The sequence below is a fragment of the Ranitomeya variabilis genome, chromosome 5 (assembly GCF_051348905.1).
Source record: "Ranitomeya variabilis isolate aRanVar5 chromosome 5, aRanVar5.hap1, whole genome shotgun sequence".
In the NCBI taxonomy this organism is placed as follows: Eukaryota; Metazoa; Chordata; class Amphibia; order Anura; family Dendrobatidae; genus Ranitomeya; species Ranitomeya variabilis.
This window is the reverse complement of record NC_135236.1, coordinates 46437218-46455218: the sequence shown is the minus strand read 5'-3', so window position 1 is coordinate 46455218 and position 18001 is coordinate 46437218. Positions and strand designations below refer to the sequence as shown.

At 41.1% G+C, this 18001-nt stretch overlaps 1 protein-coding gene across 1 annotated transcript in view; it reads left to right on the top strand.

Moving 5' to 3' along the window:
* LOC143774323 (complement C3-like) overlaps positions 1-18001 on the top strand; it is an 88372-nt gene that overhangs the window by 57898 nt on the left and 12473 nt on the right. The window contains exons 12-31 of the mRNA XM_077261787.1: positions 1077-1289; positions 1382-1576; positions 2826-2987; positions 3186-3315; positions 3796-3861; positions 4371-4577; positions 4841-5000; positions 5686-5771; positions 6824-6963; positions 7251-7463; positions 8749-8815; positions 10303-10392; positions 11545-11748; positions 11830-11905; positions 13146-13305; positions 13486-13581; positions 14478-14628; positions 15463-15626; positions 15719-15877; positions 16169-16228. Coding sequence (XP_077117902.1) covers positions 1077-1289; positions 1382-1576; positions 2826-2987; positions 3186-3315; positions 3796-3861; positions 4371-4577; positions 4841-5000; positions 5686-5771; positions 6824-6963; positions 7251-7463; positions 8749-8815; positions 10303-10392; positions 11545-11748; positions 11830-11905; positions 13146-13305; positions 13486-13581; positions 14478-14628; positions 15463-15626; positions 15719-15877; positions 16169-16228 — 2799 coding nt within the window. The remainder of the gene's footprint in view (positions 1-1076; positions 1290-1381; positions 1577-2825; positions 2988-3185; positions 3316-3795; positions 3862-4370; positions 4578-4840; positions 5001-5685; positions 5772-6823; positions 6964-7250; positions 7464-8748; positions 8816-10302; positions 10393-11544; positions 11749-11829; positions 11906-13145; positions 13306-13485; positions 13582-14477; positions 14629-15462; positions 15627-15718; positions 15878-16168; positions 16229-18001) is intronic.

Sequence of the window (18001 nt, the reverse complement as noted above, 5' to 3'; positions counted from 1 at the left end):
TACATAGGAGCAGTATTATAGTAGTTATATTCTTGTACATAGGGGGCAGTATTATAGTAGTTATATTCTTGTACATAGGGGGCAGTATTATAGTAGTTATATTCTTGTACATAGGAGCAGTATTATAGTAGTTATATTCTTGTACATAGGAGCAGTATTATAGTAGTTATATTCTTGTACATAGGAACAGTATTACAGTAGTTATATTCTTGTACATAGGGGGCAGTATTATAATAGTTATATTCTTGTACATAGGAGCAGTATTATAGTAGGTATATTCTTGTACATAGGAGGCAGTAGTATAGTAGTTATATTCTTGTACATAGGAGCAGTATTATAGTAGCTATATTCTTGTACATAGGGGGCAGTATTATAGTAGTTATATTCTTGTACATAGGTGCAGTATTATAGTAGTTATATTCTTGTACATAGGAGCAGTATTATAGTAGTTATATTCTTGTACATAGGAGCAGTATTATAGTAGTTACATTCTTGTACATAGGGAGCAGTATTATAGTAGTTATATTCTTGTACATAGGGGGCAGTATTATAGTAGTTATATTCTTGTACATAGGGGGCAGTATTATAGTAGTTATATTCTTGTACATAGGGGGCAGTATTATAGTAGTTATATTCTTGTACATAGGAGCAGTATTATAGTAGTTATATTCTTGTACATAGGAGCAGTATTATAGTAGTTATATTCTTGTACATAGGAACAGTATTACAGTAGTTATATTCTTGTACATAGGGGGCAGTATTATAGCAGTTATATTCTTGTACATAGGGGGCAGTATTATAGTAGTTATATTCTTGTACATAGGGGGCAGTATTATAGTAGTTATATTCTTGTACATAGGGGGCAGTATTATAGTAGTTATATTCTTGTACATAGGAGCAGTATTATAGTAGTTATATTCTTGTACATAGGAGCAGTATTACAGTAGTTATATTCTTGTACATAGGGGGCAGTATTATAGCAGTTATATTACTGAATATAGGTGTTGATTATAATATTATATCAATCAGCCATTTGCCTTGCAGGTATTGACTGTAATTTTTACTTTTCCATCTAGATGAGAACAAAAGCTGACAATATTCCTGAACATAGACAGACATCAGTCACATTTACGGTGACAGCTTACCAACCACAGCAGGGGTCACAAAACTATCTGCATATTGGTGTCCCATCAACCAAAGTCATTCCTGGGGACAATCTGCATATAAACTTTGTGGTGAAGACCAAGAGTGTTGAAATCCAAAGAAGCTTCAAACACATCACCTATATGGTAACGCACAGCATAAGGATATACGACAGCATTGCCTTTGCTCACGCCAATGCTTTATAACGCTAAGCTGTTATTCTGGCCTCTCTCCTCAGGTCTTGGCGAAGGGTCAGGTTGTTAAAGTAGATCGACAAGCACGAGATCCGGAACAGACCCTTACTGTGATGTCTCTTTCAGTCTCTGAAAAATACATGCCCTCCTTCCGTATTGTAGCTTATTATACCCTTCCGGGAAATGAGATTGTGTCAGATTCTGTGTGGGTGAACACAGTGACCTCTTGCATGCAAAAGGTGAGGTGCAACGCTGTAGGACTTTTTATCTTTTAGGGTTGGTTGAGGTTCTAAATGTTTATTTGATCACAAGAACCTCCAGGTTTTTCTGTCTCCTTTTTTGGACCTCCTGCTTCTTAAAGACTTGTTGTCTTTATCCATTCAATTGCTGGTCGTCCTTGTCAACGTTTGATTGCAATTCTTCTAAATATAATTGGCTTGGTTTTCCCAGATTATGAAATAGTAGCACTCTTCCTGTTTTTTTTTCGTTTAACTAAAAGGACCTGGCTTGGCCATCTATCCACTTACTCATTTTTCTAGCTATCCATTGCCATCAAAGTCTCCATCAAAGCTACCAACATGCAAGAATGCTTTGTGTAGTTCTGGTTTAGGATCTGGGTTTGGTAGGCACCATAATTGGTAGGACGTTGATTGCTGGTTTATCACCTGGGATCTGGATTGGTACAGGTGGCCCATTGACAAGATAGAGAGAAAGGAAAAAACTGGACAAGTCATAGAGAAGATGGAACAAGACAAGATGGGAGGTGGGACAAGACAAGAAAATACAACAGGAGAGACAGGACAGGACAAGGCAAGATGGTTGAAGACAATATTGAACTGGATGGGCGAGGGGACAAGACAAGATATGGAAAATGGACAAGACTGGACAAGACAGGATGAGGCACAGCACAATACATGACATGGAGTAAGAATAAGACAGGTGTAAAACAAGATGGGATATTGGACAAGACATGAAATGGAGAAGGTGCAAGATGGAGGAAGGGGCAAGATGGGACAAAACAAGATGGAGAAAGGACAGGATAAGATGGGAAATTGAGCAAAACGGGAGAAGACAAGATGCGGTAATGAAGAAGGGACAAGACACAACGTGGGGAGGAAGAATGGACATGAAATACAGTTTGATAATTGGACATCCAAAAATGAAACTGGATGTCCCATTATGGTGCCAGATTTTTCAATCTGGGACAAAACCTATTTCTGATTGCTTTCCCCTTTGCATCCCTTTCATGGTAGTTGGATCAATTTTCCTCAGTTCTTCTGGAGATGACAGTCCTGCATTTGTCCTCCAACAAGCTTAATAGAACAAATGTTGGTCTCCGTTCTCTAAGTGCACAATTGCAATGGCATGGGTTGCCTGTATGGTCCGCCCTTGAAGATGGGTTGACATTTGGTACTCAATGTGTTCTTAGGTTATGTTAATTTTGATCTTTGCTTTTCCATGAAAGGTTTCTTTGGTTCTTTCTTGCAGCTTGACTTTTCTCCGGACCCAAGCAGAGCGGTCCTTGAGCCTCAACCAGGAACATTGGTGCCAATGAAAATAACAGGAGAACCTGGTGCCAGTGTCGGACTGGTGGTTGTGGACAAAGCTGTATTTGTTCTGAATAAGAAGAATAGGATGACTCAGGACAAGGTTAGAACACCACTACAGTAACTTGTAAATATAAGACAATGGGAGTTCAAAGTTCTCAAATTAGGGGAAATTATGTGGCATTGCCCATGGATAATATAATTTCTGCCATATTGGTTGTCACACAACTTGCCAATTTTTACTTGCACAAACTGTTTTGTGAAAAAAAAAAGTACACCTTTATTTTACGCTTCTTCTAAGGTTTGGGTCGAGGTGGAGAAGAGTGACCTCGGATGTACCCCAGGTGGTGGCATAAACAATGCAGGGGTCTTTACAGATGCTGGTCTGTCGGTAGAATCCAACATGGGTCTTTCAAACCCGACACGGTTAGGTGAGGCTTGAGAGTTATGTCTATTTGCTAGGACAGATGGGGGCAGAACATGTCCCACCATGTATATCAGGTTTTCTTTCACTCATCTCTGCTATCGGCACAGCAATAAACCACAAAGGAAGAGTTGAATACCAGAGCAAACTGACATGAGGAGAGAAAAGGGACAAGACCTGACAGTAGCCCAAATGTTTCTCTACCCTTTACTTCAATAAAATCAGATTTTTGTACTAATTTTACGTTTTTCTGTATAAGATATATATGATTTTCCCTCTGGGATCCCCACATATTGGGAGAATAGATGACCATCTGCAGGTTGCCCATGGACAGGCACATGGTAGATAAACGACAGACCTGACGGCATCCAACTTACTTCTGATGCCTGTGGCATCTATACATATACTGTATTAATAGATGCGTGTTTTACCATCAGTAATCATTTTTCTCTGACCTCTTTTTGACTGATTTTTTTTTTTCCTACAGAACTGAGCTGTGAAGAACATAAGAGAAGAAGACGATCTCTGCTCTTGGAAAGAAAAACAGAGAAAGGTAGAGTGTTCTTCCAACGTGGAGGCCATTTGGTGTAATTGTAGTCGTGGTCTAAAAGACTGTTAAACATGGTGACAGGCCTTGGTATAAATAGGGGATGAGAAAGGGAGCAAAGATCAAAATTAGGTCCCTTTTAGCAGCTACTTGAACTTGACACCAACACACTCGTAATAACTTGGCAACCATCTGATCTGACGACATCTGTGTAGACCGCATGCCTGAGCAGGTTCTCACCTTCCATAAAAGGGGGAAGAAAACCACCCTAAAATGATCCACCACTTTTTAGGCACTTTTTAGTGGCTCGTAGCAGCCCGATACATTGCCAGGCTTTACTTGAAGGCTCCCCTTTTCCATATATCATCTATGATGCTTGTGTTTCTTTATGTGGCACAATTGCCTTTAGTTTCTCTCGTTCTCCATTTCTCTTCTGTGACGAGTACACCCTTTGAGATAGGTCATCATTAAAATGGAAAAAAAATCGTAATCATGTCCTCTTTTTCCATCACCAGCACGTGAGTATACGGATCCGCACCTGCGGAAGTGCTGTGAGGATGGGATGATGGAAAACCCAATGGGCTACCCGTGCCAGAAGCGTTCGGAATTCATCTTAGAAGCCGGTGAATGCGCCAGAATCTTCCTGGAATGTTGTAAACTCATATTTGAGCCCCAAGTAGCCATCAAAGTGAAAAGGAAAAAACTTCATCAGATGAAAATTGGTAAGTATAACTAGCTGAAGATTGCTGTATCCCATAGTGATTTGCTCCAGGATGCGTGCCAGCTTGTTCTCAGGAGTATTGTGGACTGTTTTGGCACTAGAGAGGAAAATCCCCCTGGACATCCACCATTCAGGGGTGTCTGATAGAGCCAATAATAATAAATACATTTGCAGGACTAGTCCGTGGCTGCTTGAGGCAAGTTCTACCTCCTACTTGGTGCTTCTACCATCTGAGACGTCTCTCCATTCTCTGCTCTCTTTCAGTACATTACAGCTCTGTTGTTACCGACTCTTCGGCAGCAGATAGAGGAGGCGCCGATGACGATCTTTACGAAGATATGGATAATTTTAACTCTCGTAGTATCTTTTATGAGAGCTGGTTATGGAAGGTGGAGACTCTCCCCACAAAAGCAGATTCAAATGGGTAAGTCGTGCCTGTCACCTCTTCCAAAGCATCCACTAGGCTACTGAAAAGATGAGAGACCTACCAGTTTACCGGAAGAGTTGTCAAATTTTCCAGATGATTCCAAAGACTTCTCGAAAGCCTACCTCTTGTATGATGCTTTATCATAACATGGAGCCTAGTTGGTGTCTAAACGCAGATTCAGGAGATGTGGGGTGAAAAATGTGTCATGAATGGGACAAAGAAGCGCATGGAAAGAGTTATGGTGTTATGAACTTAAAACATTAAATTAAATAAGCACCCTTGACAAGAGTCTCTAAAAGTTGGCAAATTTGGGTTATGGGAACCCTTAGACTTTTAGTAAATAAATTGTAATTTGTTGACCCTGCTCTGTCCAATTTTAGCCTCTGACTTTCTGTTTATCTCAATTCCTGCCATTTTATTTTCAGAGATCTGTCTTCCCTGCTAGGAAAAAGAAAGGGAAATGCCATTGGGAAGGGAGGATAAGTAGCTGCCAGGCAGCTATGGCACAGCTTGGTTATTGAATGAAGGATTGACATATATATACAGTATTAGTGTGCTGGCAAATCTACCAGTATGGGCAATAAATACAGGATCTCAAGTCTATGGACAACTGGAGACATTGGGATCCGGTCCAATCATTCCTCCTCCGATCTCACTAACTCTTCTGTGTTTCATCCCACAGGTTTTCATCAAAGGTCATTAATACAAATTTGCCAGAGTCAATCACCACCTGGGAGTTTTTGGCAATCAGCATTTCTCCCAAATCAGGTAATTTTCTTCAGACAGTGGCTTTTCAGCGTTTTATTATCCTGGTTTTTTTTAACCTCTGTAATCACCAAATTCAATTCTATCTGCATTTTATCCTTCCGTCATCGACTCACGATGACCTCAAAACCTACAGCAAGGATCAGCTCTATAATAATGTAAGATAGACCATCCATTTTCTTCCAATCTGTCCCAGTTTTGTAGGACTGTGCTGTTTCTTTGACCAGGAACCTGAGTTATATCCATTAATAGTACTCCCAGTGTCTTGAAGTCTAGACACCCACATTACTAGATATATGTGAGAGCATCTTCATTTTTATAGCAGCTACCAGAGGCGCTGACATGACTATATATATCAAGGTTAAGGTTTCGACATTATCTGAGTATTTGTCTGGTTTAGAAAATCTCTAAAGGAATTTGTAAAGTGTCCAATATTCATAATTCTCATCTATTCGTCTGATCTGAGGCTGGATAAAAGTTCCATTATTGATTTTAATTAAGACCATGTAATGCTTCGCTTTTCCTGTGGTGGCGCTACCGGAGAATTGAATACTCGTTCCTCCACAGATTAGATATAATTACTAAAGGTTCAACAAATCTTTGGTTGATCCTACTAATATAAAAATGGACAATGCCTTGAAATCCCAGAAAATAGAAACAAACATACAGTTGTATTAGCCAGAAGAGATGTCCAAAATCATTTCATTTTTTACAGAACTGTAAATGTAGCCTCAACATTACAGATATCCCGATGTGTCCACATCATCATACAACAAGCCAGTTGAGATGTCCACATCAAAAAATGGAAGTTTGTAGTTAAATTCTAGAACCAATGTTAGATGCCATCTAGTGAGATTTCCATCTTGTGGGATACCCGCCCAGTTCATTTTTAAACATCTATTCCCATAGCTCCTCACTGAGGTTGTTGGCCATTATGGGTATATTGGGTTGGCTGTTCTATCATGAATGGTGGGCTTTGTGAACATGGCCGTGCGTATCCAGAATGTTATTCAAGTCCAACATTTCTGACATGTCTAATCTTATATAAACAACAGGAATTTGCGTTGCTAAACCCTATGAGATGTTGGTCAAAAAAAGCTTCTTCATCGATCTTCGACTTCCATATTCAGTGGTCCGTAATGAGCAAGTGGAGATCCGAGCCGTCCTGTACAGCTATGTGCCTGAAGAGATCCAGGTAATAAACAATGGGTTGGATGAGAGAGGTTTTCTCTGAGAAGTTAAGGGGCCTTCAACTTATTTTCCAACAGTGCTGGATCTCATTGTCTTGTGCTACATGCTGTAGAGTAAGCCACATCATGTCTGTGCACTTACTCATTAAGCTGACAGTAGGTTGAAGTCCAATATGGCATATGTGTAATACGAGAATATTTTACCAATTGGATCATTTCTCTCTGAACTTAGAGACCGTAAGAAGGATCAAGCCTAAGAGATTAAGAAATAATTAAATCATACTTTTTCTAGGTGCGGGTAGACCTGACGCACAATCCAAAGATGTGCAGCTCTTCAACAGCCAAAGCAAACTTCCGACAAATGGTCACTTTGGGACCAATGGCCTCCCTGGTGCTCCCATTAGTGATTGTTCCTCTGGAGATTGGAGATATTCGTATAGAAGTGAAAGCATCTGTTAAGGATTTTTACCTGACTGATGGAGTGGTTAAAAATCTAAAAGTTGTAGTAAGTTACAGCATAAAATACTAATCTCTACCTGCAAGAATATAAGTAATATACTGTAACTATTATAATTCTGCACCTCAATATAATAGTTAGTAATATAGTAGATAACAAACATAATTTTGCCCTCATGTACAAAAATATAACTACTATAATACTGCCCCTATGTACAAGAATATAACTACTATAATACTGCCCCTATGTACAAGAATATAACTACTATAAAACTGCCCCTATGTACAAGAATATAACTACTATAATACTGCTCCTATGTACAAGAATATAACTACTATAATACTGCTCCCTATGTACAAGAATATAACTACTATAATACTGCCTCTATGTACAAGAATATAACTACTATAATACTGCTCCTATGTACAAGAATATAACTACTATAATACTGCTCCCTATGTACAAGAATATAACTACTATAATACTGCCCCCTATGTACAAGAATATAGCTACTATAATACTGCTCCTATGTACAAGAATATAACTACTATAATACTGCTCCCTATGTACAAGAATATAACTACTATAATACTGCCTCTATGTACAAGAATATAACTACTATAATACTGCTCCTATGTACAAGAATATAACTACTATAATACTGCCCCTATGTACAAGAATATACCGTAACTATTATAATACTGCCCCTATGTACAAGAATATAACTACTATAATACTGCCCCTATGTACAAGAATATAACTACTATAAAACTGCTCCTATGTACAAGAATATAACTACTATAATACTGCCCCCTATGTACAAGAATATAACTACTATAATACTGCTCCTATGTACAAGAATATAACTACTATAATACTGCTCCCTATGTACAAGAATATAACTACTATAATACTGCCCCTATGTACAAGAATATACCGTAACTACTATAATACTGCCCCTATGTACAAGAATATAACTACTATAATACTGTCCCTATGTACAAGAATATAACTACTATAATACTGCCCCTATGTACAAGAATATAACTACTATAATACTGCTCCTATGTACAAGAATATAATTACTATAATACTGCCTCCTATGTACAAGAATATAATTACTATAATACTGCTCCTATGTACAAGAATATAACTACTATAATACTGTCCCTATGTACAAGAATATAACTACTATAATACTGCCCCTATGTACAAGTAACCGTTATAATACATCTCCTATGCAGAAGGACATAAATACGATTACACTGCTTCCTATGTATAAGAATGTAACTTGTACAGTATTTACAATATCATTATAATATTTATTTAATAGCCAGAAGGGATGAGGATCCAAAAGTATATCCAAAGTGTTATCTTGGAGCCTCTACGCTCAGGAGCAGGTGAGAATTTCTGAAGAGTTGTATGGCTGTGAAAGAGTGTGGGGGGATTTGATACCGGCTTGCAATCCTCTTTCAGCATGGGTAGCTGTAACAGAACACCTGGCTCAGCAGGTGGTCCAGCCACACTAGATAGTGGCCAAGATCCTTCAGGAAGATCTCTTGTGGAGTCCACAATGTATAACTGCTTTGTTCAGTCAGATAGGATTTCATAAAGAGATTTAAGGAGAATATGGATCATCGCATATCCTGCCCACATACTGGTTACATTCTGGAAATAACTGGAACAGGACAAACGCCCTCCAGTGTCTTGATCCATTCTAGCACCCCAGGCTGGGGAGGTACACAGAATGGCTAGTAGAAGCCAGATAGTGAAGCCATGTTTGGTCTCCAAGCATAACGGGGGCCAAGCAGTTTTGATGGTGCTAGAACCACCACCCTATGACCTTCCATGGGGAAGTTATGATCCTTCATATGTTTTGGGAGTTTCAACTTCAAACACCCAGAGGAGAGGTCCCTCCAGGGAGTGACCGACTAACGGGTTAAAAGGCTTTTGTAAAGCCATGTGCTTCTCTCTTTTTGTCATGCTTGCTGTTCACTTCGAAAGGGGGTTCCATGTCGAGTAACGTGCTAGGAGGAACGAGAATCAGCTGGCAGCCCATGCCCCAATGCGGCCCAGCACATACGATCGAACATCACACCGGTAATTGGCATGATTCACCTGGCTATATCCTGTGTACTTGTCCTGTATTTGCATATCTGACCATTGTATATTTATAAGCTTTGTATACATAGAGTTTTTTGCCTAATGTGCCCTTTAGGTGATTTAAATATAGTATTTAACCTTGGGCTGCTCTTTTATCTTGATCCACGAATTCACTCGTTTTTAACTTTCCATGCTACCGGGGCTGGTTTCTGTCCCGATATAATCCCGTTAATGCACTGAGCTTATATCTAATGAGGAACTGGTGGCAGTCCTACTGGGCTGGCAGCGCTCTGTTTCATTGATGCTAGTGAAAGGGGCCCCTCAGCCTGTCAGGGTGGTGAGGGAGTGTGGTGCTATGTCAACAACTGCATGGGGCACATTCTCTCACTGCCCGTGCCTCCCTGACCCCGTGTGGACAGGGGTTGTCTGTGTAAAATTGTGCCAAGCTGACCTAACGTTTCCCCAGGGGGGTGCGAAACATCACGTTGGTGCTAGTGAGCAGACCGTACCATGTCCGTACCATGTGATTCCTCTGATGTAACAGGCGCGATGGCAAGGTGCGGGTTCGTCACCTGTTGCGGCAGCGGTGAGATACTGCGTAATCTCTCCGGTGTCATCCTTCACAGTGTTGTATAGGGTAACATACTCTCTACAGCTCTACATGGGTTGACCTCAAGTTGTTCTTTCCTCTCATTTTGATGTCTCTTCTCTTGCTGCTCTTTCCTTTGTTGTGTAGGGTAATATTTCTGGGCCTAATTTTCTCTGTATCCCAATAACCTTACAGTTCCTGGAATTCAGGAATTAGTTATCGACACCGTTCCACCAAATGATATTGTACCCAACACCGAGCCAGCGACCTATGTCAGTGTAAAAGGTAAGAAGTTTGGGCGCTGATGGGATGCGGAATAGTATTGTTGACCAAGATAGGAAATCATTGTAGAAGAGTGGATCTTCTGAAATTAGAATTCACTAGTTTTTTCCAAATTTTTACCAAAAATTTGATTCACAGAAAATCTGTTTGCCGAAAATTGGGAATACTTCAAAAACCCTAATTGCCTTGTTAGACATGTGTAAAACTTTGAGATCTCATAGGACTTTGCCCAATCTTTTTCTACCTCAATATGTATGGCTATGGGTAAACGGATAGTAACTGTTTTCTCTGCTGTGCTGTCACACACTAAGCGTAAAGTTTATTCAGTGTTTTATGGTTTTCTTTCCCTATCTCTATTGCTAAGCTGTGAGCTGTGACTCCTGTCATTAGCCAGATTCACCTGGTTGCTGCATTCCATGCCTCGGCTTTTTTACAGTTACTATAGGCTATATTATGTGATGTCTGCAAAGCATTATTGGGAATTCCACTTAGTTGCACCCAAGGTCACCTGAGCCTTATTTGACAAATGCAATCTTCAGATTTGGGTAAAAAGGTTGTTGCATTTCCTGCCTCAGCTTTTTTATCGGCTTCTGATTGACTATGCTATAGAAAATAATGTGTAAGATGCAAAGCATTATGGGGAAGGCTGCTCTTGAGGTCATGTAAGCCTTCTTTGACTCAAGCAATCTTCAGCTTTGTGTAAAAAAGGCATTTTCTTGGCAAATTAAATCGCTAAATGCTCAAATATGTCAAGGCCAGCAAATTTTCTGAAATTCTACACAAATTCAATTCACATCAAAGCAATTATTTAATTTCTAGAAGGCACTGTTTTAAGCTTTAAGCCACCACTCATAAGACCATAACCTTATGTTACCAAGTTGGTCCCAGGTCTTCAGATGACCACCTGCTGTTGACGTTATGGCTGGTACAGCATGATAGCTCCAGTATTGAACAAGTGATGTAATTTCCCTTCCATGGGGGTCTCTTGTTGGATCTCAGCATTTAGCAATAATAGTGCTTGTTGACCACTTCTGGTCATTGCTCTTGAGCCTTGAATTCACTTTTGATCTGTATTAAAAACTTTATGTATAGATAGATTGGTCTGAGACAATTCATGGTATGAGTTGATGTTTCCTTATGACACAATTTTATTAGGTGGTCTTCTCGGAGAAACACTGGAGAATTCCATAGATGGTGCCAACCTGAAGCACTTAATAATTGTGCCATCTGGTTGTGGAGAGCAGAACATGATGAGCATGACCCCAACTGTGATTGCCACCCATTACCTGGACATCACCAACCAATGGGAAAAAATTGGAGTGGAACGCCGGGAAGAAGCAATTAGGAACATTAACCAAGGTAAGTGAAGAACCTGTAGAAACTGGTAGGAAAGATAGTGAATATTATGATAAAGTTAGTCAACACTTGCATGTATTTCAGGTTACATACAGCAGCTGGTCTACCGGAAACCTGAAAACTCTTATTCTGCATTTACCAACCGACCTGCAAGCACATGGTGAGATAATTATAGGCCACTTATTGATGATCTCCATCAAATCTGATTCTTGGGTTGAGAGCTACTGGAAAACCTTGTCTGCAACCCTATCAGAACTCTTTTCACTTTTGTTTGGAAACAAGAAGGATCTGAAGTGGAATAGTTGCTTTGGACATAGAAGTGTCTAGTTGCAATGGCTCTTGGAGTGTTTAGTTGTTATGGCCCTAAATGTGTATAATTGGTGTGGAAGTGGAAGTTTCTATTTGCTGTGGATGTAGAAGTGTCTAGTTAATATGGTCTTAGAAGTATCCTGTTGTTATGGCCCTGAAAATGTCCTGTTGTTGTGGACGTAGAAGCGTCCAGTTGCTTTAGATGTAGAAGTGTTCAGTTACTATTTACGTAGAATTGCCTTGTTGCTATTAACGTAGATGTTTCTGGTACCATGGATGTAGAAGTGTCTAGTTGCTATGGACTTGGAAGTGTCCTGTTGTTATGGCCCTGAAAACGTCCAGTTGTTGTGGACGTAGAAGAGTCCAGTTGCTATAGATGTAGAAGTGTTCAGTTAGTATGGACGTAGAATTGCCTTGTTGCTATTAACGTAGATGTTTCTGGTACCATGGATGTAGAAGTGTCTAGTTGCTATGGACATAGAAGTGTCTAGTTACTTGGAGATAATTCCTAATTGCTAGGAAATAGAAATGTATAGTTGCTATGGCAGTAGAAGTGTGGAGTTGCTATGGACATAATAGTGTCTCTCCAGCAACCAGTCTGTTTGTGATGGTTCTAGTTTCTAGTTTAACACCATACTGGCCAGGGACAAATACAAGAATTTTTTCAAAGATGTTTTCAGGTATGTTCATTGGTCTCTTGGGATAATGAAGACATCAGACGGATGTTGGGATGGCATCCATGGTTCACTGTCTCCAGCCCTTTTGCTGTCTATCTTCAGGCCAGGTAGGAACAACCAAAGGGTCAAGTGTGGCCCACGGGCCGTAGTTGGACAAGGTCTGGTATAGATTGATAAAAGGTTTAAGGGGCTGTTGGCCTAGTGGCTATTAGTTGTACACTACTGTTTTGTTCAAATGCAGGTACCCATGTATTAGCTCCACTGGCTAACAGCGAAGTACCTCATGCTATTCCTCATCTCATCTTGCATTATTAATTAGATTTTTCAAGACATAAAGGTAGCTGGAGATCCCCTTTATTTTTACTCCAATCAACCATTTATCTCCTTCCATCCATCTTGCTTTTTTCCCTGCAGGCTCACCGCATACGTGGTGAAGGTCTTCTCTATGGCTTACAAGCTGATCCACATAGATAAAGACGTACTATGCGGTGCCGTCAACTGGCTCCTGACAGAGAAGCAGTTACCAAATGGTGTATTTAAGGAGGAAGCCCCTGTCATACATGGAGAGATGGTGGTAGGTTGGAGGTTAGCCCATGAGTGTCACCCCCTTCCCCAATCAATGAGCTGTGATAGGACAACCTATATGGAAGCCATTATTACGCTCAATAAGATCGACACCAAGCTACCCCAAACGTCTACAGCGAACCTCATTGTGCCAAGCCAAATCTTGAAAAACGTTTTCGTCTTTCTGTAGGGGGGAACTGGGAATACTGAACCCGATGCCAGTCTGACTGCATTTGTTTTGATTGCTCTGGTGGAGGCAAAGAGTTTCTGTAAAGACAAAGTCCCGGTAAGTGACGTGTTAGCATTTGCATAACATATTCATTGCAGGATCTGGTGATTATAAAATATCATCTTCCTATGAGAAGAGCTTCATACTCTTGTGATTCCTCATTGACAACACTTCTTGGTTCAACATTGTCGTAGAGACATTAGGACATGTACTCACGCTTTGATGTTGGTATGCAGTATATGGATGTTGTGTCCTGCCCCAGTCTTCCTCAAAATACACCCAAACTGAGAGTGGTGATCCCTTTTTGGGTGGGGTTTACATAAACTCATCCCCTTTTAAGAAAGAAAAAAGCCCCATTTTAACCAGTATTCAATCAGGCAAATTTAGGGCTGACGTTGTTTTTAAGACATTTAGGACAGAAATGCGATGGATGTCTGATAGATGTGGATCCCACGTCTGTGACCATCACCTTTCTGCAGAAGTCCCTTGACTTCCATAGTGGCCGGTAATACTACCTCTGTGAATGGAGATGTGGCAGCACATGCGCTCTGATTCAACTGTCTTCAAAGATCCTGTAGAAGTTAATATAGAAAGCTACGCATGCACTTTACACTCTCTGCATGCTTGATCCCCTCTCTGCATGGGCAACCACCACTCAGCATGGGCAAACATATCTCCACATGCGCCACAACGTATCTGTAAATGCATCCATTTCTTTGCATACACTGCCACCTTTCAAATTGTATAACTCTGGAGACTTAATTGTAGGAGTTTGTCCTTTAAAACAACTTGTTTATGTAAATAGTAATATATCTTATTATGTAATATTATAATGTTTCTGCCTATTTTGTAATTTGAAGGTTAAATGGGAGGTTAACCAGCTTTTCTGCATCTCTACTTTGAACTAAGCATGTATTATACTGTATATACTAAACCATAAAGTCATTTTTCAGGATCTGGAATCGGGGCTGGATAAGAGTGTTGCTTACTTGGAGGGTCGGTTGAAGACCTTGAAGAAACCATATACTATCTGCATCACGTCTTACGCTCTGGCCCTGGTGGGCAAACTCCCCAATACCTTTGAACTCATGAGAAGCTCAACTGGTTAGTATTTTGTGGACTCGCCTTCGTGTGTTGTATTATACATCCTGGATGTTTCCCTCTTGACCTGAAGAAGACTTCTCCGAAAGACCACCTCATGACCTAGGCACTGTACATTGGCCTTTCCGGCTAAACCACCTATCAAGAAGATCATTCCACCCATCGAGAGCACTATATTTCATTACAATGTAGGATGGTTATTTCAGATATGATTTACCAGTTCTCTTTTTTGAGTAGACCACCCCTCTTTTTAGGTCAAAATCTTCCTGAGTAGAAGGTTGTATCCTCTTGGTTATCCCACAGACAAAGCTGAATTGAGGTTTTTGTTGCATTAGGACCCTACCTAACCACATGTAACAAGAAGTGTCAGCTTATATGCCTGATCTTTCCACTAATGCCAATAAGCCAGTGAATCCTTTCTTAGCTGCATACATGGCCATATCTTTTTGACTGGAAAAAAATTGTTAAAAAGCTACAGTTTTTGTACAAAAAATTAAAAGTGTATATATTAACCAGAGGCGAAAGAGCTAGACTTGTTGGAGGCTAAGTAGGTGGTAGTGGAGGCACATGCCCCATGTTTTCTCACAGCCCTGGTGGCAATACATTGTAGTAATCAGATAGTTGAGAACTTTGATTAGCAACCATATGACAGGGTGTCAAATCATTCCTACATTTCAAGCCATTACAATTCCCAAAGTATCCCGGACACCCAACGTGGTGCTACATTTATGATGTAGCAGATGGAGGAAAGTATCTCACCTGCTTATTCACCAGTAAGTGGTGATGGTTCTGTACACAGAGTGTATGACCTCACCATATACCTTCTTCCATGCTTAGGTGGCACCCATTGGGATGATTACTCCTCCGATCTCTACATGATTGAGGCGACCTCCTATGCCTTGCTTGCTCTTCTCAAGCTTAATCAGTACTCCTCAGCGGAGCCAGTTGCCCGGTGGTTGACTGAACAGAGATTCTACGGAGGAGGTTATGGCTCAACACAGGTTAGGCCATCTCTAGATGATTGTAAACTTCGAGAAGCAGTATATGAATGTTGCTCGTATTCTATATCTTTCTTGTCTTGTCATTGCCCCAGGCCACCATCATGGTATTCCAGGCTATGTCAGAGTACCAGATTCATGTACCTGATATGAATGAAGTTAACATGGATGTGACACTGTCTCTTCCGGGGAGAGATGCAGGTTTTACTTGGAGGATCACCACAGAAAATGCTATGCTCCAACGTAGTGAGAAGGTGAGGGCAACTTTTAACCTTCACAACCAAGGGTGGTCATAAAGCATATATGTGAAACACACAAAAGATATAAAATCTATCAACTATGACCAAGCTTCCTTGGTGCACCAACATATCTGGAGTCATGCCAGTAGATATGAGTGCGGTGGTCTGTGCCCTATTGTAGCAGAAGCCATAGGCTATAATATAGGCGTGAGGCAGATTAGATGTAGCATTATGCCCCCACTATGAGTGGCCATTGTGCTTTTGTTCTGGGGCCGGCTGTTATATATGTATTTATCTCACATTCAGACCAAAATGAATGACAAGATTAAAGTCACGGCCAAAGGAAAGGGAATGGGCACCCTAACGGTGAGTAACCATGTGGTGATTTCATTGCCGTCATCTCATTGTCCGTTTTGTCACTAATTTATCTATAACCCACAATGTTATGTGTATCAAAAAATCATCCAACCCTTGTATAAAAGCTGTTATAGTGTCTGTCATTACTGCGTCTAGTGGTATTCTGGTAATGGGCCATTTTGTTTGTTTTCTACTACATAAAGTGGGGAGAAATTTTGTTAAATACTTTTGTACTGTGCTCTCTTCTTGACCTTAGCATTCGCACTTTTCTTAACTTCTTTCATTTTTGTATTTTTATTTCAGATGTTCAAATAAAACATAAAGGAGGTTTCTCATGACAAGAACCTCTAGCTATATGCCATATTAGGACAAATTGACATCATCAAGATGGTTACCCCTCGGAATACCACTTTATGTGCCAGAAATGAGAGCGGCCCTATAAGAGTGATTTCTACTCTGGTAGAAAATCACCAGTCCATGCATTACATAGTATTCCCTAGAACATGCATGCCTTGGCGTCGCTATGTCTTCGTATCAGCTGATTTCTGAGGATGACAGAAGTCAGATTGCTTGAATTGGGTGTTCTCTAGTTCTTAAATTGCTTTAATTAGTTAGACAGCATGAAAAAAGCAAGTTTGCAATTGACTTGCTTTTGCTATGTCTGTCTTTCTCCTGCAATGATAGATTTTATCCTTAAAGGCCCCGACACACTTAGCGATGCTAAAGCGATCCCGACAACGATACGACCTGTCAGGGATCGTTGCTGCGTCGCTATGTGGTCGCTGGTGAGATGTCAAACAGTGAGATCTTCCCAACGACGCAGCAGCGATGCGGCGACCTGTAGCGACCTGTAGAACGATGTCGTTGGTCGTTGTGACCCTGTCACATGGCAGCTATTATGACGATTCAGACCTCGATGAGGGACTGAGTCGTCAACGAGGTCGTTGGTAAGGTGTCAAACACAGCGATGTGTGCTACCCAGCGGGACCTCAACGATCAAAAAAAGGTCCAGGCCATTCCGACACGACCAGCGATCTCACAGCAGGGGCCTGGTCGCTGCAACGTGTCAAACATAGCGAGATCGCTACTGAGGTCGCTGTTGCATCACAAAACTTGTGACTCAGCAGCGATCTCGCTAGCGACCTCGCTTAAGGCCCTGTCACACTTAGCGACGCTGCAGCGATACAGACAACGATGCCGATCGCTGCAGCGTCGCTGTGTGGTCGCTGGGGAGCTGTCACACAGACAGCTCTCCAGCGACCAACGATGCCGAAGTCCCCTGGTAACCAGGGTAAACATCGGGTTGCTAAGCGCAGGGCCGCGCTTAGTAACCCGATATTTACCCTGGTTACCAGTGTAAAATGTAAAAAAACAAACAGTACATACTCACCTTCGCGTCCCTCGCCGTCCGCTTCCCTGCACTGACTGAGCGCCGGCCCTAACAGTAGAGCGGTGACGTCACCGCTGTGCTGTACTTTCACTTTATGGCCGGCAGTCAGTCAGTGCGGGAAGCAGACGGCAAGGGACCTGACGGACACCGGAATGTGAGTATGTAGTGTTGTTTTTTTTTTACATTTACGATGGTAACCAGGGTAAACATCAGGTTACTAAGCGCGGCCCTGCGCTTAGTAACCCGATGTTTACCCTGGTTACCAGTGAAGACATCGCTGAATCCGTGTCACACACACCGATTCAGCGATGTCAGCGGGACCTCAACGATCCAAAAAAGGTCCAGGCCATTCCGACACGACCAGCGATCTCACAGCAGGGGCCTGATCGCTG